This window comes from Delphinapterus leucas, chromosome 10 (assembly GCF_059928025.1).
Source record: "Delphinapterus leucas isolate spDelLeu-1000000601 "Yukka" chromosome 10, BTC_Dleu_Yukka2, whole genome shotgun sequence".
Lineage (NCBI taxonomy): Eukaryota > Metazoa > Chordata > Mammalia > Artiodactyla > Monodontidae > Delphinapterus > Delphinapterus leucas.
In genome coordinates this window covers 20052573-20078174 of record NC_143138.1, presented here as the reverse complement: position 1 = coordinate 20078174, position 25602 = coordinate 20052573, and the positions used below count along the sequence as shown (strand labels likewise).

At 42.0% G+C, this 25602-nt stretch overlaps 1 protein-coding gene across 1 annotated transcript in view; it reads left to right on the top strand.

Annotated features, from left to right (window-relative positions):
* Positions 1–10114: 10114 nt before the first annotated feature.
* Positions 10115–25602, top strand: part of LOC111168554 (cytidine monophosphate-N-acetylneuraminic acid hydroxylase) — a 92931-nt gene continuing 77443 nt past the window's right edge. The window contains exon 1 of the mRNA XM_089918428.1: positions 10115–10336. Within this exon, the coding sequence (XP_089774554.1) occupies positions 10196–10336 (141 nt within the window). The 5' untranslated portion in view covers positions 10115–10195. The remainder of the gene's footprint in view (positions 10337–25602) is intronic.

Sequence of the window (25602 nt, the reverse complement as noted above, 5' to 3'; positions counted from 1 at the left end):
CTTGGTACAAAGTTGACTGTGACCTGTTGAAATGCATTGTTGAGAGTTAGCAGTTCAATCCCACGTACATTTTTGGATATCTTCTAAGTGCTAAGGTTTGGGATACAGAGATTGTCCTGTATGCTGCCTTCAAGACTCCGCACTTCCACTGCAGGGGGCACAGTTTCGATCCCTGGTCGGGGAACTAAGATCCCGCATGCCGAGTGGTGCGGCCAAACAAACACACAAACAAACAAACAAAAAAACCCCACATGACTTCTCAGATTCACAGATTCACACCATACCCAGGGCTCTGTTATTGTTTCCTTAAATCATTTCAGTGGTTCTTTCCCTGGCCTTAGCCCTTTCTCTCTCTCTCTCTCACACACACACACACACAGACACTCACACACACACACACACACACACACACATGCCCATGGGTACTCAGCTGAATACATGAGGGGCCCTCTGCAGACCTCAGAGTTCTCTCTTGGTGCAGAGCTCTTGTCTTTCGTGTTCTGCCCCACAAACCCTAACTGCCCCAAACTCTCCAGACCCTCAGGTGTTTCCTCAACTCAGGGAGACTTTTGAAAAGGTGACCCTTTCCTTCTCTGTGACCTGAAAATTCTCTGAACCATAAGCTGGGGCAATCATTTGGCTTACCTTATCTGTTTGTTTCTTGAAGGTCACTATTCTTTGTTATTTGATTTGTTTTGAGAATTGTTCCTTCATATATTTTATCTTTTTTTTTTTTTTTTGGTTGTTTCATACAAGAGGGTAAATATGGTTCTTATTTGCTTCATCTTCCAGAAGTGGAAATGTATGAGTCATTCTTGATGCTTTTTTTTCCTACTATTTTTGGTTTTAATTTACATTTCTCTGATGACTTGTGATGTTGGGCACTGTTTCATGTGCTTATTGGCCCTTGGTTTATCTTTTTTGTTGAAATGTCTGTTCAAATCTTTTGCCTCCTTTTTTTTTTTTAAATTGTGTTCCTTATCTTTTTATTCTTGAGTTGTAGGGATTCTTGAGTTGTATATCATGGACATGAGTTTTTCAGCAGATATGTGTTTTACAAACATTTTCTCCCAGTCTGTAGCTTGCCTATGTCTTTTGTTATGCAGAAGTTTAAAAATTTTTGATGAAGTCTAATTTGTTAATTTCTTTTTTTTTATATGGTTATGCTTTCTGTACCATTTCTAAGAAATCTTTGTGTGCCTCCAAGTCCTGAAGTTATTTTCTGTGCTTTCTTCTAAAAGCTTCATAGTTTAGTGTTTAAGTTTAGGTCTATGTTTTAATCTCACATTAATTTTTGTATATGGTGTGAGGTAGGGATAAAGGTTAATTTTTTTCCTCCATATGAGCACTCAGCTGTTCCAGTACCATTTGTTAAAAAGTAACAAACGGTTTGTATTGTGTTCCATCAACCTAGTTTTTCAATCCTTTACTAGTACCACAGTCTTGATTCTGGAACTTTACAATAAGTTTTGAAGTCAGATAGTATAAGTCCTCCAACTTTATCGTTCTTTTTCAAGATTGTTTTGGCTATTTAGGTTGTTTATATTTCCATATACATCTTAGAATAAACTTATAAATTTCTACAAAAAAACCCTTAGATTATGATTAGAAATGCATTGAATCTATTGCATCGACAGATCAGTTTGGAGAACTGATATTTTAACAACTGAGTCTTCCTTCCCTTGATATTTTAGTGTTACTACTTATGCAGGGTTTTAATTTATATATTATATAATTAAGTTTTAATGGAATACTGGATTTAATATTGTTCTGGGATTTTATCCATTGCATCTATATATTTATATTTATTGCTACAAAGATTTTTATATTATGTTATCTTTTTAATGTCTACAGCATCTATAGTATATCCTCTTCTTTCTTCCCTATACTGGTGATTTATGTCTTCTTCCTTTTTTTTTCTTGACCAATAATATTGCTAGATATTTTTCATTTTTGTTTTGACCTTTTCACAGAACTAATTTTTGAATAGATTATTTTATATATATATATCTTTATTGGAGTATAATTGCTTTACAATGTTGTGTTAGTTTCTGTTGTACAACAAAGTGAATCAGCTATAAGTATACATATATCCCCATATCCCTTCCCTCTGGAGCCTCCCTCCCATCCTCCCTATCCCACCCCTCTAGTTCGTCACAAAGCATCGAGCTGATCTCCCTGTGCTATGCAGCAGCTTCCCACTAGCCATCCATTTTACATATGGTAGGGTATATATGTCAATGTTACTCTCTCACTTCATCCCAGGTTGAATAGTTTATTTTGAATAGGTTATCTCCATTGTATGTTAATTTTCTATTTTATTAAATACTGCTCTGTATGTTCTTTCTTTTTTTCTCTGTTTATTTTGCGGTTCTTTTTCTAACTTCTTGGAATTAATACTTAGCTCATTAAATTTCAGAGTTTCTTTTCTAGTGTCAGCATTTACCTCTAAATATTGCTTCAGTGAATCCCCCAGGTTTGTTATGTATATTTTCATTAGTACCTAGTTCTAAATATTTTCTCATCTATTATGATTTATTTATGGCCAATATATCACATAAATATCTGTTTCTTAATTTCCAACAGTAAATTTTATTAGTTATTGTTTTGGTTTTGATTCTGAGCTTAGTTGCATTATAATGTACATAATATTGTATCTCTATACGATATTATCTCTTTGAAATTAGTTGAGATTCAACCTGTGTATGATCAGCTATGGTAACTGGATAACTGTTACATATGTGCAGGAAAATTATGTATATTCTGTAGTTGTTGAGTGGTATGTTATATATGATATATGTTATATATATCATATAGAGGCAATATATAAAATTATATATTTATAAATATATAGCATATCATATATGTTATATATCATATGAGGCATTATATATGAACAAAGGCATTGCATATGATATTATATATATACTATTTAATGTATCATACCATGTTATATATGATATTGAGGCAGTATATATGTTACATATGATACAGAGAATAAATAAATATATATTTGGTTGTTTCAAACAAGAGGGTAAATCTGGTCCCTATTACTCCATCTTGGCCAGAAGTGGAAATACATGAGTCATTCTTGATACTTTTGTTTCCTATTCATTTTTGGTTTTAATTGACGCTTCTCTGATAACTAATGATGCTGAACACTTTTTCATGTGCTCATCCGCCATGTGTATGTCAAGTTTATTATGTCAAGTTTATTAATTGTGTTATTCAAACCCTCTTCATCCTTACTAATTTTCCCCCTGATGTATCCCAACATGTATTTGTACCTTTGGGGGGCTAACACTTTTCTGATGATGGCTCTAGTGAGTCTGGAAACTGCACAGATACCATCATTAGGATAAAATTCTTCTTGAAGTCACTCCCTGAGCTAAGTTAGTGCTTTCTCTTGAGGGAAAACAAACACCACGCGGGATCTGCCACGAGAGTCCTGGTGGAGCGAGAGTGGGGGGCAGGGAGCCTCGGTGCGGGGCTCATGGAGCCGAGCGCCCGCCCTGCGCGCAGGGGCGCAGGAGGCACTGGGGAGGTTTCGCCTCGGCGGAGGGTGCTGGGCGGGTTCCCAGATGTCCTTGAGCCATCAATAGTCTGTGACGCGGCGGGGAGGAGCCTTTCCCGATGTAACGGGACGGGGAGGAACCGTTCCCTAGTTCCCTGTCCTGACGCCTGGGCTGCGCCCAGCAGGTACCTCCTGACCCCACGCGGTTCCCAGCCAGGCACCTCTGGTGGAGCCTATTTAATATTCCCTTGACTGGTGCCTCTCCCTCCCGCCCCTCCGTGTGCAGCCATACTCCTGCAGTGCCTGCTTCTCCGGGGGTGCATCCGATCAGGCCACTCGCCTCCTGACTACCCTTCCTTAGTTCCCACAGGTGAGAAGGCCTCACTCGCTGCTGGCGAGCCGCGCCCTCCACGCCACGCACTTCCTGCTGCGCTTGCGCACTCCTAATTGCTAAAATACATTTTTAATCGGCTTATCAGTTACTGAGGAATCGGCTATCAGTTACTGAGGAAGCATTTACAAATCTACTATGATTTTGAACTTGCTTTTTACTCCTTATAGTTTGTTAATATATCTTGAGGCTGTTATGAGTCCATGCAAATTTAAAATTATTAAGGTTTCTGGTGAACTGAACCTTTTATCTTTATGAAATGCCTATCTCTGGCAACGTTTATTGCTTGAAATATTCTTTCTCTATTGTCAGTGTGGGTCTGTCAGTGTTCTCTTGGTTAGAATTTGCCTTATACCTCTTTTATGCATACGTGATATATGTATAAGTACGGAAACAGACATATTTCAGGCCGCAGTTCATAGAATTGAATTCATGATAATTTTATGGACTTTTTATGCTGTTGTTTTGGCTTGTGGTGCTTTGGCTGTTTAGTTATTTTGTACTACAAGATCCTCGATGCTTTAGAATTTTACCTGCAGAAATCGTCTTCATTTGGATTAGAGGTGGAGTCCTCTAGAGAGGGTCTTCATTTGCTTCTTCCAGGTTTATGGGAACTAATAGTCTAGGCTCACTGAAAATTAAATCTTTCTCCATTTCTCCCAGGTAGTGTGAATTCAGGCTGAAACCATTCATGAAGGCCACGTTCTGTTTTTTGTTTTTTGTTTTTGTTCCTTCTAAACTGATGGTTTAACCCACCCAGATGCCGACTTTTGATGAGAAGATCTGTTAGATTCCTCAGGTTGGGCAGGCTCTGGGCGGTGTCTCTTGAGTCCTTTTGAGGCTATGACTTCAAAACTCAGTCTTCGTTTCCCTTTCCCCCCTTGTTTGGTAAATAGCTGGCTATAGTGTTCCCTCAATATCCCTACAGATTTCTGTGTCTTCACTTAATCCTTGATTTGAGAAGTCCTAACTTCTTCTGTGACAGCTTATTGACTCTTTTAAGATTTTTGTCTGTTTTTTGTTGTTTTCAGGAAGAGGATCCATTCAAATATTTAGCTCACCACCTTACTGGAAACAGAATCTAAATTCGGTAGATGGCACATCAAACTCTATTAGGTGGCTGACTTATGCTTTTCCCCCTGTCAAGTAATTTTATATCTCAGTACACTATAAATGAGAAAATTGGTTTTCTTTAACTGAATTCCATAAAGAGAAGTTGGAAGGGTGAAAGGCCTTAGTATGTGATAACTGTTTTAGTAACATTTTTAGCATGGGCCAGTTTAAAAAGAGGACACCACAAAGTTTGGAAGACGATACCACAAACCATTTACATCTGTCCATTAGAAACTGCCTGGGGAACTCGACTTTTTTTAATTTTTAGCTTTTACTTCCCTTTAGATTATATTTCTTTTCTAGTACGCTTCTTTCAAAAGTAAAACCACACAAACACATGGTAGTGAGTTGATTGGTTCCCCCAGCCTCCAAAAATGTGTCTAGTCAGAACCTCTGAATATGACTTTATTTGGGAAAAGGGTTTTTTTTTTTTTTTTCAGTACGCGGGCCTCTCACTGTTGTGGCCTGTCCCGTTGCCGAGCACCAGGCTCCGGATGTGCAGGCTCAGCGGCCACGGCTCACGGGCACAGCCGCTCCGTGCCATGTGGGATCTTCCCGGACCGGGGCACAAACCCGTGTCCCCTGCATTGGCAGGCGGACTCTCAACCACTGCGCCACCAGGGAAGCCCGGGAGAAGGGTTTTTGTAGATACAATTAAGTTAAGAATTTTAAGATGAGCTCATCCTGGATTATCTGGTTAGACCTGACCCTAAATGCAAGTGTCTTTATAAGAACAGAAAAACACACAGACAGGAAGAGGAGAAACAGAGATAAGAAGGTGATTTAAAGATGGAGGCAGAGACTGAAGTGACGATCTATGAGCCAGGGACTGTCAAGGATTGCCAGCACCGAAGCTAAAAGAGAGGCATGGACGTAAAGGCAGAGTCCTTTACAACCCCCAGAAGGAACCAACCCTGCTGACACCTGGATTTCGGACTTCCGGCCTCTAGAACTGTGAGAGGATACATTTCTGTTATTCTAAGTCACCCAGTTTGTCATCCTTGGTTATGGCCGTCCTAGGAAACTCAGAACCAAGTTTGTAGACTCCCTCTGCTCCAATAATTTTGAAAAGCCTGCAATCTAGTTTCCCTTCAAGCATGATTAAGGAATGACAATCAGGTGAGGGAACTAACATGCAATGTCTCTGGGGGCCCCTCCCAACTTCAGGAGTTTCCTGGTTGTGAGGATTAAATGTAGTGCATGCTTAAAGCTTTATACAAGTATAAAGCCTTTCCTGACTATTACTGTCACTTTTTTTTTTTAACACGCTAGCCTTCAAACGCGGCACTTGTCATCAGCCTCCTCTTCATCTTCAACTATGGCAGTGGTTTTTTTTTTTTTTTTTTGTGGTACGCGGGCCTCTCACTGTTGTGGCCTCTCCCGTTGCGGAGCACAGGCTCCGGACGCGCAGGCTCAGCGGCCATGGCTCACGGGCCCAGCTGCTCCGCGGCATGTGGGATCTTCCCGGACCGGGGCACGAACCCGTGTCCCTTGCATCGGTAGGCGGACTCTCAACCACTGCGCCACCAGGGAAGCCCTATGGCAGTGTTTTTAATGTTTGACCCTTCCTCCTGCCCTTTCCTGCTTCTTCCCTCTTCTTACATAAATATTGAAATAAGGCTCCCTGAAACTTCCCAGAGTGACTCTGAACTTGGCAGAGAAGTCGTTTTTATCCAGTGAAGACCAACCACAAAATAGCTCCTGGAATTTGTACAGCAAATTATAACTTAGAAACTAATTTTGCATATCTTGTTTATCATCATGGCAGCTCTTTGAGGGAGGTATTATCATGACCATTTTATTAATAAGAACAGTTTTTCTCCAAGTAGAATCAAAGAACTGGATCTGGAAGGAACCTTGGCACTGCTGGCCTGATCATTTCATTCACTGATGAAACAGTTCTTGAGTAACTATCATGTACTAGATTGAAAGAGTTTCTGGAAATTCAAATGTAATCAATATGTTCCAGACTTCATCTGCTGGTGAGCAAATATATATCACTCCCAGCAATAGTGCAGCAATTTTGTAGCATTAGTAAAGTGGATATTAATTTTAAAGCAAAGTAATTATAAGTAGAATTTTGGGCACACTCCAAATCAAAAAATATAAATGAACAATATGTGTTGTAGAGCCCTATTTATGTTGGTATCTATAAATCTACTTCATTTCTAACTGCTATATCCACAAGGTTGTGCTGTAATCTATTTGCTCATTCCTCTATTGGTATTGTCAATATTTTGTTGCAACAGACATCTTTTTTTTTTTTTTTGCGGTATGCGGGCCTCTCACTGTTGTGGCCTCTCCCGTTGCGGAGCACAGGCTCCGGACGCGCAGGCTCAGCGGCCATGGCTCACGGGCACAGCCGCTCCATGGCATGTGGGATCCTCCCGGGCCGGGGCACGAACCCGTGTCCCCTGCATTGGCAGGTAGACTCTCAACCACTGCGCCACCAGGGAAGCCCCAGACATCTTTTTGTACAAGTGCTAAAGTACTTCTTAAAAAAAAAAACAAACTTATACTAGAAGTAGAATTGCTGAATCAAAGGATACTCACATTTAAAATTTGCTAAATACTGTCAAATTTCCCCCTAAAATTACCAATTTATACTCCTATGAGCATTATGAACATACACCTTTCCCAATGTGCTCACCAACACTGAATAATATTCATCTTTAAAATTCTGTCAAACTGAAGGGTGAAAGATAACTCAACCTTGTTTTAATTGATGGGAGGAGGGCAGAGGAGAAGGTTAGGGGAGGTTTTCACTTTCTTCTCTTTATATCTGTTGGGAGACAAATCTGAGTACCTATCTCCTTCTACCAGGCTGAGCTGGCTGGAGCCAGTCTGTAAAGGGGCCGCAAGGCTTTTGGCGGATGCTAGCATTCTGGGTATACACAGGCACTTCAGCATAGTTCCAGGGCCTTCCATATGCAGACTTTGACCTTCACTATAGACCCAGGCCCTCAATATGCATTCTCCCTACTCTTCTTGCTGGACCTAAAAATCCTGTTATTCATTTCCCAGGACCTGGAGAACCTAAGTATTCCATAGGCCAACATACCTTTGCAACAACATAAATGTGTAACGTGGCAACATCTTTGGTGTGAGATCATGTCCTTTCTCTAGTGAATCCAGACTACTGTCAGAGGCTGGCCCTTCTCGGCTGCACGTTGGCCATGGTGGGTACAGATTATCTCTGCCTGGCCCAGGCTATGGGGAAATGAGAGTTGGGGGATTCCATGTGCTCTATTTCTTCTGTGTAAGTTTTTTCTAACAGACTCTATAACTGTACTGTGTGGAGCTACTGCTGTGTCTCTGTGGCCCTCTAGCCTGACAAGACCTGTCATGTTTTCCTTTTATACTAATAGAAACTTAATTTAAGTATCACGTGAGTACTTTTTTCCCCCAGCATTTATTATGCTCACAGAGCCTGTGGGTCAGGCATTTTCAGTCAGGGCACCGCCGCAGGGACAGCTTGTGTCTGCTACGTGCTGTCTGGAGCCTCAGCTGGAAGACTCGAGGGGCTGGGGATGGAGTCATCAGAAATCTCACTCCCTCACATGCCTGGAGTTGCTGGACACCTATGCATGGTTCCTTCATGTGGCCCAGGCTTCCTTATTACGTGGTGGCATCCAAGGACAGGTCCCAAAGAGAGAGGGCCAGGTGGAAGCTGTATGATTTTAGACACAGCCTCAGAAGCCACGAAGCATCACATTTGTCGTATACTCCACTGTTTGGAGCAGTCACAATCTCCCACCCAGATACAAGTGGAGGGAACACAGATCTCAGTGAGAGGAATGTCAGTCACATTGTAAGAACAGCCTCGTGGGAAGGTGCTGCCATTTTTGGAAATACAATCTAATTCCTAGCAACTCATTCTCTCTTTTTTTTTTTTTTTTGCTGTACGCGGGCCTCTCACTGTTGTGGCCTCTCCCGTTACAGAGCACAGGCTCCGGACGCGCAGGCTCAGCAGCCATGGCTCACAGGCCCAGCCGCTCCGCGGCATGTGGGATCTTCCCAGACCGGGGCACGAACCCGTGTCCCCTGTATCGGCAGGTGGACTCTCAACCACTGCGCCACCAGGGAAGCCCGCAACTCATTCTTTTAATTTCCAAACTGGAAGATACTTGGTCAAATATTTCCCACCAGAAAAATGTAATATAAGATTGGAACTGCTGGAATGATAGGGGGATCACACATTTATCTCCCTAAACTAGAGTCTAGTTCCAGTAATTATTTAATCATATATCTTTCATTTATTGTAGCTTCCCCGGAAGTAAATATCTTAAGAAAAATGATTTCCCTTATATTTATTATGACCTTCAAAACTGCTGATCCTAAATCTGACTATACACAAAGTTGGTATATTCCTCTTAATGCTTTCTCAGTACTTAGGATGGTCACCAGGAAGATGAGTGGCTAGAAATGCCTTTACGGCATTGTAGGTGATGATCTCTAGATGTCAAATCTGGACACAAGACCTGACCATTTGAACAGGATAGCCGTATTTCTTGCAGGTGGTACTCTTTAAGTATTAGTCAATGTCATATATTCTTCATTGAATTTAGTGCTGGAAGAATGTATGCATCAGGTGTTTTTTATTTCTCTCACAACTTTATATTTAATTTCTGATCCTGAAAATTATATTTACCTGTATACAACATCTATCCCTTTTAAACTAAAAATCCTGCCTCTCCATGTTTACATAAGAAATTCAGTTGTTCGTAGTTTGGAAACTAGAAATGGAACGGGCCTCAGAAGGAAAGAAGATAACATCCAGAGCCAGTCTTCACAGCATAAAGGCGGAGGGGGAGTAAGTTCTCAGGCCTGAGAAACACTGCTCTTCTATTCATGTGCTAGATGGTTCCTGGCCCTGTGCATCCGATCAATGTGTCAGTTCAAGAAACTCTGGTCTTGAACTTGAACAGAAAGAGAAGTGGAACTCAAAGAACTAGCTGCAAACTTCTGCTTCTTGGGGTTACAATTCTGCAAGTTAAAAAGAATAATTTGTTTCCCACACCTTAACTTCCCTCTCGCAGACAGGAGGGCAGGTCTGTATCATCACTTTCTTTCAAGGCACTGCCTCGCTCCATTCCCCAGCAAACACGACGATTTAGTCAATCCTGGATTGAACTGCTGCTGTCCGTACAGGGTGTGTGTAGCTAGCAGAGCTCAGTATGGCAGCATTCGACTTCACAGGAGCCAAGTGTCACAACAGAGGAAGAGAACGTGTGTCTGTCCTCATCCGAGCATGTTTCAGTTTTGATGCATCGCAGGAAGAGGACACTGGTGCTTTATTAAGAGGGAAACTGAATAAGGTAATGTGCTTTACTGATGTTGGCTTGTTTGGAAAACAGGAATATGAATCCATTTAACCTTAAGTTTTTGCACAGGCTCCGGACGCGCGGGCTCAGCAGCCATGGCTCACAGGCCCAGCCACTCCGCGGCATGTGGGATCTTCCCGGACCGGGGCACGAACCCGTGTCCCCTGCATTGGCAGGCGGACTCTCAACCACTGTGCCACCAGGGAAGCCCTAGCCTTAAGTTTTAACTTTTTTCTCACAAGTTGAATATTTAAAGTGTGGCTCAAAATTAATGATTATTGATTCAATCAACATTAATATAGTCAAATCTTGCTCTTTTTGTTTAACGTATAGTATATCTTTTCCTATCCTTTTACTTTCTATCTTTCTGTGTCGTATCTGAAACGAATTTCTTACAGACAGCATATTGTTGGTTCATGGTTTTTCATTCTCTTTGCAAATTTCTGTCTTGTAATTACTGTATTTAGACTACTTATATTTAAGGTAATTTTTTGTTTGTTGTTTGTTTTTTTGTTTGTTTTGGCCACACCGCCCGCATGGCATGTGGGATCTTAGTTCCCCAACCAGGGATCTAACCCGTGCCCCCCTCAGTGGAAGCACGGAGTCTCAACCACTGGATTGCCAGGGAAGTCCCTAAGGTAATTGTTGATATGTTAGAGCTTATATCTTGCATTTTATTTTTTGTTTTGTTTGTTTCCTCTGTTTCTTGTTCCTTGGTTTCTCTTTTTGTACCTTCCTTTGGATGGAATTTTAGGATTCCATCTTGGCTGGAACCGAGAGCTGTTGAGTAATTTTTTTTGCACTGTAGTAAAATATATATAAAACATAAAATTCACAATCTTAACCATTTTTAAGTGTACACTCAGTGGCATTAAGTACATTTACAAAGTTGTGAAACAATCACCACTATTCCAGAACATTTTCATCAGCCCAAACAGAAGCTAGGTATTCATTAAGCAATACCTTTTTCACCATCTCAAACAGAAACTATGTACCCATTAAGAAATAACTCCCTCCCTCCTGCCCTTGGTAACTCTGTTCTAACTCTAGATGCATTAGTATTGCATCTAAATGAAATTGTACAATATGTGTCCTTTTGTGTCTGACATTCACTTAGCATAATGTTTGCAAGTTGTATTCATGTGGTAGCAGGTATCAGAATTTCGTTCCTTTTTTAGTGTCTGAATAATATTCCATTGTGTATATATCACATTCTGTTTATCAACTCGTCTATGGATGGACCCTTGGGTAGTTTCCACCTTCTGGCTGTTGTGGATAATGCTGCTAAGAACATTGGTATACAAGTATCTGTTTGAGCCCCTGCTTTAAATTCTTTTGGATACATACCTATGAGTGGAGTTGCTAGATCATCTTGAATAAGTTTTTAAAACACGAGAAGTTTTCCAAATAGTCTATGACAGCAAGGAGACTGATTGTCCCAGAACTCAGAAAGGACAGATGAGAACAATGTCGTACAACGCCGCCATAGAGGACTTACTCCTTGAGTTCTCCTTTATGGCATGATGTCAAGGAGTTCCTCAGAGTCCTTCAGTTACTACTATTATCACCTCCTGAGCCTTTCAGAAGTGTGGGTGGTGAGGGGAAGGTGTTTTTTAGCAGCACCTAAAGGGTCTCTCTATGCAGGGTATGCTGTTTGGTGAACCAGGATCAGATTAGAGGAAGGCAAGGATTTCCAGAAAACCTTTTTCAGGATAAATTTGGAGAAAGCTTATAAATTCCATGAAATTAGAGTTTATTAGAGTCAAGGATCAGAAAGAATTCAGTTTCATTGATACAGAAACTGGGTCTCTAGTACCAAATTTGCCACTAACTGGGCACAAAACTTTAGGAAAGTGACTTAACCTCATCCAACAGTGGCAGGGAGAAGAGCAGGCAGGTTCAACTGGATAATGTAAGGTTTCTTTCAACCCTAAACATCTATGATTTTTCAATTTCTTGTGGATTTCTTTTTCTCTAGATCAAATTTTTGTATAAAGCCTTGATTCTAGGTCCAGGCTTTGTTGACTTATGGAATGAGCTAACGCCAAATGTCTCATCCCAGAAACTCTTGTTTGTGTTTATGCCGCCACACATCTACTTAGCTCAAGATATGCACCCTGAGTTTATCTAATATAACAAATATGGCCTCAGGATATGAACCATACTACTGGCCAGAGGTATTGGATATTGTCACACGGTAGATTCTGTTGTATTTTATATTATAAAACTTCAGAATAACAATGGTTCTCTTAAAACCCATTGTCTCCTTAGCTGATTTCCACAAATATTCTCACCCTTTACAGACATCCAGCTCTTTCTATAAACTCTTGCATTGGTTTTGATTGAATTTCCCCTAGAAATTATAGTAGTATAGGTTTAGAAGCAGCTTGGCCCTCCTTTCCCTCTGAGGACAGGCTTAGGTGTCCCTCTTTGTTATTTTTAACAGCATTCAGTGTATCCATTCATTCATTCAAAAATATGCACCATGCTAGGTGTTGGGGATACAGCAACGAACAAGGCAAGCATGACCCCTGCTTTCATTTAGCTTAATGTCTAGGGACGAAGACAGACGTTGAATAAGTAATAATAGGCATGCTGGATATTAAGAAAGAGAAATGCAAAGTTCTGAATGCTATAGGATCTTATATGGGCATTTAACTGAAATTGTGCTGTAAGAAATTTCTAGATGAAGTGGCATTTAAGTGGAAATCTGAGTAGTGAGTTGGAGTTAGTCAGGCAAAGATGGGGAGGAAGGACATTCAAGCAGAAGGAACAGTTGAAATGAAAAAGTCCATGGAACATTTGAAAACCGATAAGGTCACACTGGCCATAGTGGGGAGAGGGAAGAAGAGAATGGTAGGAAAAAAGGCTGGAGAGGCAGACACAAGTCTGACCAGGATGCGTGTTATAAGCCATACTAAGGATTTTGAACTTTATCCTCAAGGAAGGTGGAAATCATAGAGAGTTTAAGGCAGAAAAGAGACAGGATTAAATCTGACATTTACAAAGCTCATCTGGCTGTAATGTAGCAAGTGGGTTGGAGGCGGGTTGGCAGGAGAAGAGGCCGGAACTTAGTTAGGATGTTCCTGCTGCGGCTGGATGAGAATGATATGGGCTAGGACCAGGGCACTCTGTTCACTTGGAGGCGACAGGGTTTGGTGTTGTGAAGAAGTTGGGGGAGGAAGGGAGGACAGGAATGGTTCTGTGAAGACCAAAATGAGAGGGTGTCTCAAAAAGAAGAATGCTGCCAACTGGAGCTGAGCTGTCCAGTAACGGGATGACTGAAAAATATTGTTGAGATTTCATGATGTGGAAGATATCGCTGCCTTAGGGAGAATACTTCTGGTGGAATGAAGGGGGTAGAATTCATATGGGGTGGCTTGAGGGGTCAATGGAAAGGAAGGAGAAAGGAGGAAGAGAGACAAACAGTGAGTGACGACTACTTTTCACTGCTTTGACTATGAAAGTGAAGAGGAAGAATCATTGCTGGGAGATACTGGTGAGTTAAGAATTACAGTTTTCAAACCAGGAGAGGCTTCCATATATATAAATGCTAAAATGAAGTAGCAGGTAGTGGGGAGAGTGGAAGAATTAGGAGAGAAAGGGACAAAGCCAAAGTTTCCTGAGACTATGGATTGGAGGATGAATTCTGGAACCAAGGTGGAGGAATTGGTCGTTTGTCACGTTTTGCTGACATTTTCCGACTAGATGTCTGTCTCCTGTGAACTCCTGACAACTAGGGAGTGTACCTTCTTTGATTTTATATCTCCAGCACTCAGTTTAAGGCTCGCCACCCAAAGGTGCCCTGTAAGTGTTTAGCTGAACTGTGGGTCATTTGTGGTAGGAAGACCACAGATGTTTTCCCTTAAGGATATAGATTAAATGCCTTGACGCTTAGAGGACTGGGGATCAACTTGAGAGTGGGCTTCTGGAATAGATTTAAAAAGTGACCAAGAGCTGTGGAATGGCAGAGCTGTCTGGCCAGGTGTGAGGCTAATTAACTTGGGTTTATACCTGATGAGAAGGCCTCAGCTGAAATTAATCAAGTGGAGATAAAGAGCAACCTATAACGTATAGGTCAAGAATAACTAAAAAACAAACTCCCTCCCTCTTGGCTGTCTCCCTGGTCCAGTAAAGAAGATGAACAATCCAACAGCACTCCACAGGAAAAGAAACAGTGCTTGATCCTTTGGAGTCCCATTTTCATCAGCTAGGGTGCAGCTGTGCACTCAGGCCATGAACACAGCAACAAAGAGCTGACCTCTAATGTTTCTCCATCCAGTTTATCCTAATGTTGTACAAATAGGGAAGTTAAACTAATTCAAGTGAAACAATTACATTAGAATGTTTCCTCTGTACTGGCAGAGGATGCCATTAACATTGATTAGCAAATGTTATCGCATATTTATTTGTTCTCCTGAAATTTCAAAATCCTTCAAAAATGTTTGATATTCATGTCAGATTCTCCCAGGAATGAGAAAAGGAGATGGAAGTGGCCTTTCAGTATTTGTAGGAAGGGAAAATGGAAGCAGGATGAAAAGGACATATGGATTTGGTTACAGAAGTAAACTAGTTAATACTTCTAAGAAGGGAATATGCTGAGGATCTCTGTTGAACCAATATTTATTTAACATTTACTGTGTGCTTCTGGCCTAGGCTCTTCTTGCCAGATATAGGCAATAAGAAGGAGATACTGCTTGTCTTTCAGAGTTCACAATCTACAATGCTCACAGTCTTAGAATGAATTCAAGTTCCTCTAATACTCTTCAGGGAGAGAGTTCCCTAAGTTCTAGCAAATGGGGCATACACATAAAGACCCACTTGCAAATGGGCAGAAAGAATGATTTTATTACTCAGAACAGTACCCTATAAATCCCAGTTCAGACTTCTTTGATAAAAGCCAGATTACAGAACATGGCTGAGGACAGAGGTTTACGTGGGGTCCTCAATCTTCCATCCTGGATTTCCCTTGGGCGACTTGCATGTTCCTATGTGCCTGCGGAGATATGACTGGGCTTGCAGAGGGGATTCTGAGTCCAACCAGTAGCCTAAAAGAGAACCCCAGGCCTCCCCCCTTCACTGGGCCCATTCCTTAGTGGTCCTGCCCACTCTTGAACTTGAGCCTGTAAATGCTAGTGTCTAGTCATCCAGATCGGTCTTTTCCCTTTCTCCCATAGGCCATGGAAACACAAAGAGAAGGGGGATACGTGTTTTGCCCTATCCTGACATGAGAGGAAGAGTTCTTTGAGATTTACTGGATCCTCCCAGCAGATGTCTCTTTTCACTTGAGGAGGTTTTGCTCCCTGGAGACAAATGAGTGAGGCAGACAGTCTCTGTAATAAGATCAGTGAAGCAAGGGAGCCTGGGAAACAGGGACATTTAAGGTCAGGCAGAAAAGAAGGAGAAAAACAAAACAAACAGAGGTAGAACAAAACAGAAACAGAGCTATGGAGACCCAGGAGAGAATATATTTACTTCTCAGATTTCTAGAGAGTAGGAAAGTTTCAAGAAAGGTAGGTAGCAGCACTGAGTGTAACAATGAGGTCAAGGTACTAATGAAGGTCTGACAAATGCTCATCACCCTTCACAGTGTGGAGGCTACTGGTGGCATCTGTCCTGGTGAATTGGTGGGAGAAGCCAGATGGCATGGGGGAGGGATAAAGTTAGGGAACTGAGAGGAGGAAGAAGGGAAGCAAGAAACTTGGTAGATGGGGGGAAAATAGAGAGGATAGTTGCTAAAAGATATCATCGGAGGTTTTTATTAGGACAATGATTTGAGGCCTAGAGACCAAGGGTATTGTGTGGGTGAGCGTGGGGACATTACAAATCTACTAGAGAAGGCGGGAGGGCTTCTTTGGAAGGGATGGAGCGTTCTGTTACAGAGGAATTTGAGGCTGCAACGACTAGGATACTGTGGAACTGATTTTCTAGGGCACAGTTGAAAAGTGTATATTCTGAGTCCTTGTACGTCTGAAAAGGTCTTTATTTTATAGCCTTGCTTGAATTACAGATAGGCTGTAGACTTCTCCCTCAAAATTGCATAAATATCCTTCCATGTGGTTCTCTGGCATTCAGTTTACAAATGAGAGGATGTCAGCAGGTTTCTTTTCCCTTGTCTGGTGCTTGAGTCAGGCGAGTCTTTTGGTGGAGGGAGTAGGGTAGGGTAGGGGCATGGTCTGGAAGCTTGTAGGATTTCTTGTAGTTTTTTTTTTTTGTCATTTGTAAATTTCATCAGATTATCTATAGCAGGGGTCCCCAACCCCCAGGCCACAGACCAGTCCTGGCCCCTGGCCTGTTAGGAACTGGGCCACACAGCAAGAGGTGAGCGGTGGGCGAGTGAGCAGAGCTTCGTCTGTATTTACAGCCGCTCCCCATTGCTCTCATTACAGCCTGAGCTCCGCCTCCTGTCAGATCAGCAGCGGCATTAGATTCTCATAGGAGTGCGAACCCTACTGTGAACTGCACATGGGAGGGATCTAGGTTGCGTGCTCCTCATGAGAATCTAATGCCTGGTGACCTGAGGTGGAGCTCAGGCAGTGATGCCGGCACTGGGGAGCGGCTGCAAATACAGATTATCATTAGCAGAGAGGTTTGACTGCAGAGACACCATAATAAATCAATTGCTTGCAGACTCACATCAAAACCCTACCAGTGAGTAGCAAGTAGCAATTAAGCTGCATCTGGTGGCAGGCGTTATAGTGGCAACTGAGTTGACGTACTTCAGTTGTACAGCTGCATCTGGTGGCAGGCTGTAAGTCAGAATCCGACACTTATTTTAGTCTGCACATGGCCCACCCATTATTTTATTTACCACTTCCGTCCGCGTCTCTTTCCCGCACTGTGCACTTGTCTCAGTCACAGTTTTGGTAAGCCCACAAGCTAACCCTAGCCAAAATGAGTAAAAAACAAACGTCGCTGGAGAGCTTCTTTGAAAAGGGGGAGAGACCCAATATGAGACAGCAGAAAACTCTTAGACTGCCCACAAAAAGAAAGCTGCATTTAAAAGAAAATACCAAGAGTCCTACTTAAATTACAGGTTCATTGCAACAGGTGATCACATTCTCCAATCCCGCTTTGTATAATACGTAGCGACCGGCTACACAATGAAGCCATGAAACCTTCAAAACTGCTTCGCCATATGGAGACCAAGCACCCTGCATTAAAAGGCAAGCCTTTGGAGTTTTTCAAAAGGAAAAAACATGAACACGAAGAACAGAAGCAATTATTGAAGGCTACCACTTCATCAAATGTGTTTGCACTGAGAGCATCATACTTAGTGGCTAATGGCATTGCTAAAGCTAAGAAGCCCTTTACTATTGGTGAAGACTTGATCCTGCCTGCTGCTAAGGACATTTGTCGTGAACTTTTAGGAGAGGCTGCAGTTCAGAAGGTGGCACGTGTTCCTCTTTCGGCTAGCACCATAACTAGACGAACTGATGAAATAGAAGAGGATATTGAGGCACAATTGTTAGTGAGAATTAATGAGCCACCGTGGTACGCAATCCAGGTTGACGAGCCTACCGATGTTAACAACAAGGCAACAATGCTTGTTTTTTGATATATAAATTTATTTATTTTGTTTTATTTATTCTTGGCTGCTTTGGGTCTTCGTTGCTGCACGCGGGCTTTCTCTAGTTGTGGCGAGTGGGGGCTACTCTTCATTGCAGTGCGCGGGCTTCAGTAGTTGTGGCATGTGGGCTCAGTAGTTGTGGCTCATGGGCTCTAGAGCACAGGCTCAGTAGTTGTGGCACATGGGCTTAGCTGCTCTGCGGCATGTGGGATCTTCCTGGACCAGGGCTCGAACCCGTGTCCCCTGCATTGGCAGGCCGATTCTTAACCACTGCTCCACCAGGGAAGTCCAACAATGCTTGCTGTGTGATATATTTTTCAGGAGGATGTGCTTGAGGATATGTTATGTGCACTTTTGCTGCCAACCAACACCACAGCTGCAGAACTATTCAAGTTTTTGAATGATTACGTATCAGGAAAATTGAACTGGTCATTTTCTGTCGGTATATGCATGGACAGAGCGGCTGCCATGACTGGACGGCTTTCTTGTTTCACTACTCGGGTCAAAGAGGTCACTTCTGAATGTGAGTCTATGCACTGTGTCATCCATAGAGAAATGCTGGCTAGCCGAAAAATGTCACCTGAACTTAACAACGTTTTGCAGGATGTGATTAAAATTATCAACCACATTAAAGGACATGCCCTTAACTCACGTCTGTTCGTGCAGCTCTGTGAGGAGATGGACGCAGAGCACACACGTCTTCTCTTATACACAGAAGTGAGATGGCTTTCTAAGGGAGATCTCTGGCCAGAGTTTTTGAGAGCCGCTCCAGAGATTTCTTTCAGAAAAACAGGCACCACTGGCAGCACATTTCAGTGACACAGAATGGGTTGCAAAACTTGCTTACTGGTGTGACATATTCAACCTGTTCAACGAACTCAATCTGTCACTTTGGGGGAGAACGACAACTGTGTTCAAGTCGGCAGATAAAGTGGCTGCATTCAAAGCCAAACTGGGATTATGGGGGTGATGAGTGAACATTGGGATTTTTAACATGTTTCAAACATTAGCAGAGATTTTGAAAGAGACTGAGCCACGGCCTTCTTTCTCCCAGATGGTGCATGATTGCCTATCTCAGCTTTCAGAAGAGTTCGAGCATTACTTCCCAACCACAAAAGACCCATCTGTGAATAAACCAGGTGAATCGATTTTGTCTGTGCCAGAAGAGGATCAACTGCTTGAGATCACAAATGACGGTGACCTTAAAAGTATGTTTGAGACAACTTCAAATCTCCATACGTTCTGGATTACAGTCAGGGTGGAATATCCTGAGATTGCCACAGAAGCACTGAAAAGCCTGCTTCCATTTCCAACATCTCATCTTTGTGAAGCAGGGTTTTCTGCAGTGACAGCAACCAAAACGAGATTACGGAGTAGACTGGACCTAAGCAACACACTTTGGGTGTCACTGTCTCCCATCACCCCCAGATGGGACCATCTAGTTGCAGGAAAACAAGCTCAGGGCTGCCACTGATTCTGTATTATGGTGAGTTTTGTAATTATTTCATTATATATTACAATGTAATAATAATAGAAATAAAGTGCGCAACAAATGCAATGTGCTTGAATCATCCCCAAATCATCCCCCCTGCCCCTGGTCCTTGGAAAAATTGTCTTCCACGAAACCAGTCCCTGGTGCCAAAAAGGTTGGGGACCGGGGACTGATCTATAGGATGCCTTTTTTTCAGTATTTCTGCCCTACAATCATTAGATCCTTTAAATATGAAATCAACTTTTTCTTTAGCTCAGGAAAAGTTCTATTATTTCCTTGATCATTCCTTCTTCATTTATTATCTTTTCTCCTTCTGGAATTCCTGTTATACAGAAGTTAGTTATCATATGTTTTTCTTCCTGCTATTTTGTTTTTCATAATTATACTCTCTCACTTCCTTGTTCTCTTTCTTTCACTCTTTTTTTCTGTTGCTGTTGTTTTAGGTTCCTTAAATTGATTTTCTGTGTCACAGATTCTAGATTTTGTTTTTGACATATTATTCTGCTACTTAAGGCCTCTACTGCTTCTGTTTTGTTTGGGCACTCTTGGTTTTATTTATTTTTTTAACTTTTTGTTCTCTTGTTGCCACTTTTCATGGCTCCTGTTTCATTTACACAACATCTTCCTGAAGGCTACCCTGTCCTTTGAGATTTAAATTAAAATGTCTAATTCCCAATATCATATGTGATGAGAAATGTAATGCCTCCCCTAGGGTTTTTCCATTTTAATTCTGAGGGGTTTTGTACTTAGGGTCCCCTCTGGGTCCAGTTTTCTTTGACCAATGATCTCCTGATCTCACTCCTTCTTATAGCCCATCCTGGCCTGAGCACATCTGTCTCCCTTGTATTTCCCAAATGACATTCACCTTGTGTAAGGTGAAGTCGTAAGGAAGTGGTGATATCACGGCCCTCCAGAGAGCACATACTGTTCTTAAAAGTCCTTTGGCCACCCCATCACCAGGGATTTCTCACCTTTCTCAGTCGGACCCCTCTCCTGTCCTGTTGATAGGCTATTGGTTCACACACTGGTCCCATACAAGGAGGGCAGGGGTAGACCAAAGAAAGGCAGACCGCTCAGATTGGTAGGTGGCAGGTTTAATAAGCAAGGAAACTTATCTATGAGGCTTGTCTTGGGCGACTGCCAGAGTAGGTCTCCGAACCCCCCCCACCAGGATCTTAAAGTGTATGTATCAGTACAAGCCTTAACTGGGTTCAGTCATGTTCAGTCCAGATGGTCTCAACACCCTGCTCTCTCAAGGCTACGACCTTGGAACAGCTCCCACTGTGGGAAAGGTGGGCAAACATACATTCCAAGGATGGGGAAGGAGCGATGAGCTTCCCATTGCCCAGATCCAGCTCAGGGGTCAACCGGTAGTCACGTCCTCCTGATGACCCTCACAGGCCTGCCTCTCTTCTTACCTCCCACTTCCGTCTCTTTGTGCCAATTCCAGAATTTCCTTCTCTTGCATTCTAAAGTTTCCTTTGTTTCTCTGTCAATACTCAAATAAGTCAGAAAGAAACCTCTTCTCTCCTCAAGAGAATTCAGTGGATTGAATTCGGGTTCCTGCTGTTAAAATGACAATTTTTTTTTTTTTTTTTTTTTTTTTTTTTTGCGATACGCGGGCCTCTCACTGTTGTGGCCTCTCCTGTTGCGGAGCACAGGCTCTGGATGTGCAGGCTCAGCGGCCATGGCTCACGGGCCCAGCCGCTCCGCCGCTCCGCGGCATGTGGGATCCTCCCAGACCGGGGCACGCACCCGTGTCCCCTGCATTGGCAGGCAGACTCTCAACCACTGCGCCACGAGGCAAGCCCAGGAAGCCCTATTGTTTCTTTTACTAAACCCATTTTGGCAAGAGATATCTTTGCTCTGATTGTTCAACTTGTTATTTTTTCTGATAGCTAATTTTTCTCCACCCATCCTGGATTTCTCTTATTTCTAAACAGGGGTCTAGGTTCCTCTTGGCAATTGCTGTGGGTTTCTTCGGCAGTTGTGCATGTCATGGTTCAGTTACTTCTGGTGGTTTCCTGCTTCCTTTACCTAAATGAGGCTTATATAGGATTTATTAACCATGTAATAAATATACAACCATACTACCTCCAGCAATAAAACATGGACACTAGAGGGGGCTGTTCTAACCTGAACTAACTATGGCTTCTCTCTCAGATATTTGAATCACTGTTAGCCAGGAGTAAATAACAGGCTCCTTACTGTCTATCCTCCTGTGTTTACCTGATTTAGATTCATTTTTCTGATGCATCTGTTGGGTTGTCCATATGCTTGCGTTAGGACTGATAAACCCATCACAAAAGTTCATAGTTGCTTTGAATGCAACTGGCAATGTCCAGTTGACTAATTGCACACTAAAAAACACGCAAAAATGTCTGATGCAAAAAGCTGTGATAGTGCAACAGGAACTCTTGCATTTGCTACTGGAAGTATAAATTGGCACAGCCTTGTTGGAAAATTGGTTGACAGTATCTACCACAGTTTAATGTTTATGTACCATTTGACCCAGAAATGCCACTCCAGACATGAGGGCTTATGTCCACTAAAAGTTATGCACAGGAATGTTTATAGCATATTTAGTCAAATAGCCAAAACAAGGAACAATCCAAATATCTAACAATAGTAGCATAAAGAATATGTAGTGTATTTATGCAATGGAATATTATACAGTAATGAAAAGGAACACACCACTGCTATGTGTAACAATGTAGATAAATCCTACAGTCATAACGGTGGGAGAAAAAGCCAGATATATTACTGTATGATTCCATTTATATGAAAGGCAAGAGTAGGCATAACTAACCTATGGTGATAGAGGTTAGAAGAGTGATTACTGTTTGAATGGGTTTTTTGTTTTGTTTTGTTTTGTTTTGTGGTACGCAGGCCTCTCACTGTTGTGGCCTCTCCTGTTGTGGAGCACAGGCTCCGGACGCACAGGCTCAGCGGCCACTGGCCGCTGCTGCTTCTCGGCATGTGGGATCTTCCTGGACCAGGGCATGAACCCGTGTCCCCTGCATCGGCAGGGGGACTCTCAACCACTGCGCCACCAGGGAAGCCCTGTTGGAAGATTTTTAATCACAGTTTCAATTTCATTACTTGTGATTGGTCTGTTCATATTTTCTATTTCTTCCTGGTTCAGTCTTGGAAGGTTATACCTTTCTAAGAAGTTGTCCATTTCTTCCAGGTTGTCCATTTTATTGGCATAGAGTTGCTTGTAGTAGTCTCTTAGGATGCTTTGTATTTCTGTGGTGTCTGTTGTAACTTCTCCTTTTTCATTTCTAATTTTATTGATATGAGTCCTCTCCCTCTTTTTCTTGATGAGTCTGGCTAATGGTTTATCAATTTTGTTTATCTTCTCAAAGAACCAGCTTTTAGTTTTATTGATCTTTGCTATTGTCTTCGTTTCTATTTCATTTATTTCTTCTCTGATCTTTATTTCTTTCCTTCTACTAACTTTGGGTTTTGTTTGTTCTTTCTCTAGTTCCTTTAGGTAAAGGTTAGATTGTTTATTTGAGATGTTTGTTGTTTCTTGAGGTAGGCTTGTATTGCTATAAACTTCCCTCTTAGAACTGCTTTTGCTGCATCCCATAAGTTTTGGATCATCGTGTTTTCATTGTCATTTGTCTCCAGGTATTTTTTGATTTCCTCTTTGATTTCTTCAGTGATCTCTCGGTTATTTAGTAACGTATTGTTTAGCTTCCATGTGTTTGTGTTTTTTTACGTTTTTCTCCCTGTAATTGATTTCTAATCTCATAGTGTTGTGGTCAGAAAAGATGCTTGATATGATTTCAATTTCCTTAAATTTACTGAGGCTTGATTTGTGACCCAAGATGTGATCTATCCTGGAGAATGTTCCATGCGCACTTGAGAAGAAAGTGTAATCTGCTGTTTTTGGAAGGAATGTCCTATAAATATCAATTAAATCTATCTGGTCCATTGTGTCATTTAAAGATTGTGTTTCCTTATTAATTTTCTGTTTGGATGATCTGTCCATTGGTGTAAGTGAGGTGTTAAAGTCCCCCACTATTATTGTGTTACTGTTGATTTCCTCTTTTATAGCTGTTAGCAGTTGCCTTATGTATTGAGGTGCTCCTATGTTGGGTGCATATATATTTATAATTGTTATATCTTCTTGGATTGATCTCTTGATCATTATGTAGTGTCCTTCCTTGTCTCTTGTAACATTCTTTATTTTAAAGTCTATTTTATCTAATATGAGTATTGCTACTCCACCTTTCTTTTGATTTCCATTTGCATGGAATATCTTTTTCCATCCCCTCACTTTCAGTCTGTATGTGTCCCTAGGTCTGAAGTGGGTCTCTTGTAGACAGCATATGTATGGGTCTTGTGTTTGTATCCATTCAGCAAGCCTGTGTCTTTTGGTTGGAACATTTAATCCATTCACATTTAAGGTAATTATCGATATTTATGTTCCTATTACTATTTTCTTAATTGTTTTGGGTTTGTTTTTGTAGGTCCTTTTCTTCTCTTGTGTTTTCCACTTAGAGAAGTTCCTTTAGCATTTGTTGTAGAGCTGGTTTGGTGGTGCTGAATTCTCTCAGCTTTTGCTCATCTGTAAAGCTTTTGATTTCTCCATCGAATCTGAATGAGATCCTTGCCAGGTAGAGTAATCTTGGTTGTAGGTTCTTCCCTTTCATCACTTTAAATATAGCATTCCACTCCCTTCTGGCTTGTAGAGTTTCTGCTGAGAAATCAGCTGTTAACCTTATGGGAGTTCCCTTGTATGTTATTTGTCATTTATCCCTTGCTGCTTTCAGTAATTTTTCTTTGTCTTTAATTTTTGCCAGTTTGATTACTATGTGTCTTGGCGTGTTTCTCCTTGGATTTATCCTGTATGGGACTCTCTGCACTTCCTGGACTTGGGTGACTTTCCTTTCCCATGTTAGGGAAGTTTTTGACTATAATCTCTTCAAATATTTTCTCAGGTCCTTTCTCTCTCTCTTCTCCTTCTGGGACCCCTAAAATGCGAATGTTTTTGCATTTAATGTTGTCCCAGAGGTCTCTTAGGCTGTCTTCATTTCTTTTCATTCTTTTTTCTTTATTCTGTTCCACAGCAGTGAATTCCACCATTCTGTCTTCCAGGTCACTTATCCGTTCTTCTGCCTCAGTTATTCTGCTTTTGATTCCTTCTAGTGTAGTTTTCATTTCAGTTATTGTATTGTTCATCTCTGTTTGTTTGTTCTTTAATTCTTCTAGGTCTTTGTTAAACATTTCTTGCATCTTCTTGATCTTTACCTCCATTCTTTTTCCAAAGTCCTGGATCATCTTCACTATCATTATTCTGAATTATTTTTCTGGAAGGTTGCCTATCTCTACTTCATTTAGTTGTTTTTCTGGGGTCTTATCTTGTTCCTTCATCTGGTACATAGCCCTCTGCCTTTTCATCTTGTCTGTCTTTCTGTGAATGTGGTTTTTGTTCCACAGGCTGCAGGATTTTAGTTCTTCTTGCTTCTGCTGTCTGCCCTGTGGTGGATGAGGCTATCTAAGAGGCTGGTGCAAGTTTCCTGATGGGAGGGACTGGTGGTGGGTAGAACTGGCTGTTGCTCTGGTGGGCAGAGCTCAGTAAAACTTTAATCCGCTTGTCTGCTGATGGGTGGGGCTGGGTTTCCTCCCTGTTGGTTGTTTGGCCTGAGGTGACCCAATACTGGAGCCTACCCGGACTCTTTGGTGGGGCTAATGGCAGACTCTGGGAGGGCTCATGCCAAGGGGTACTTCCCAGAACGTCTGCTGCCAGTGTCCTTGTCCTCACGGTGAGACGGAACCACTACCCACCTCTGCAGGAGACCCTCCAACACCATTAGGTAGGTCTGGTTCAGTCTCCTATGGGGTCACTGCTCCTTCCCCTGGGTCCCGATGTGCACACTACTTTGTGTGTGCCCTCCAAGAGTGGAGTCTCTGTTTCCCCCAGTCCTGTCGAAGTCCTGCAATCAAATCCCAGTAGCCTTCAAAGTCTGATTCTCTAGTAATTCCTCCTCCTGTTGCCCGACCCCCAGGTTGGGAAGCCTGACGTGGGGCTCAGAACCTTCACTCCAGTGGGTGGACTTCTGTGGTGTAAGTGTTCTCCAGTTTGTGAGTCACCCTCCCAGCAGTTATGGGATTTGATTTTATTGTGATTGCACCCGTCCTACCGTCTCATTGTGGCTTCTCCTTTGTCTTTGGATGTGGGGTATC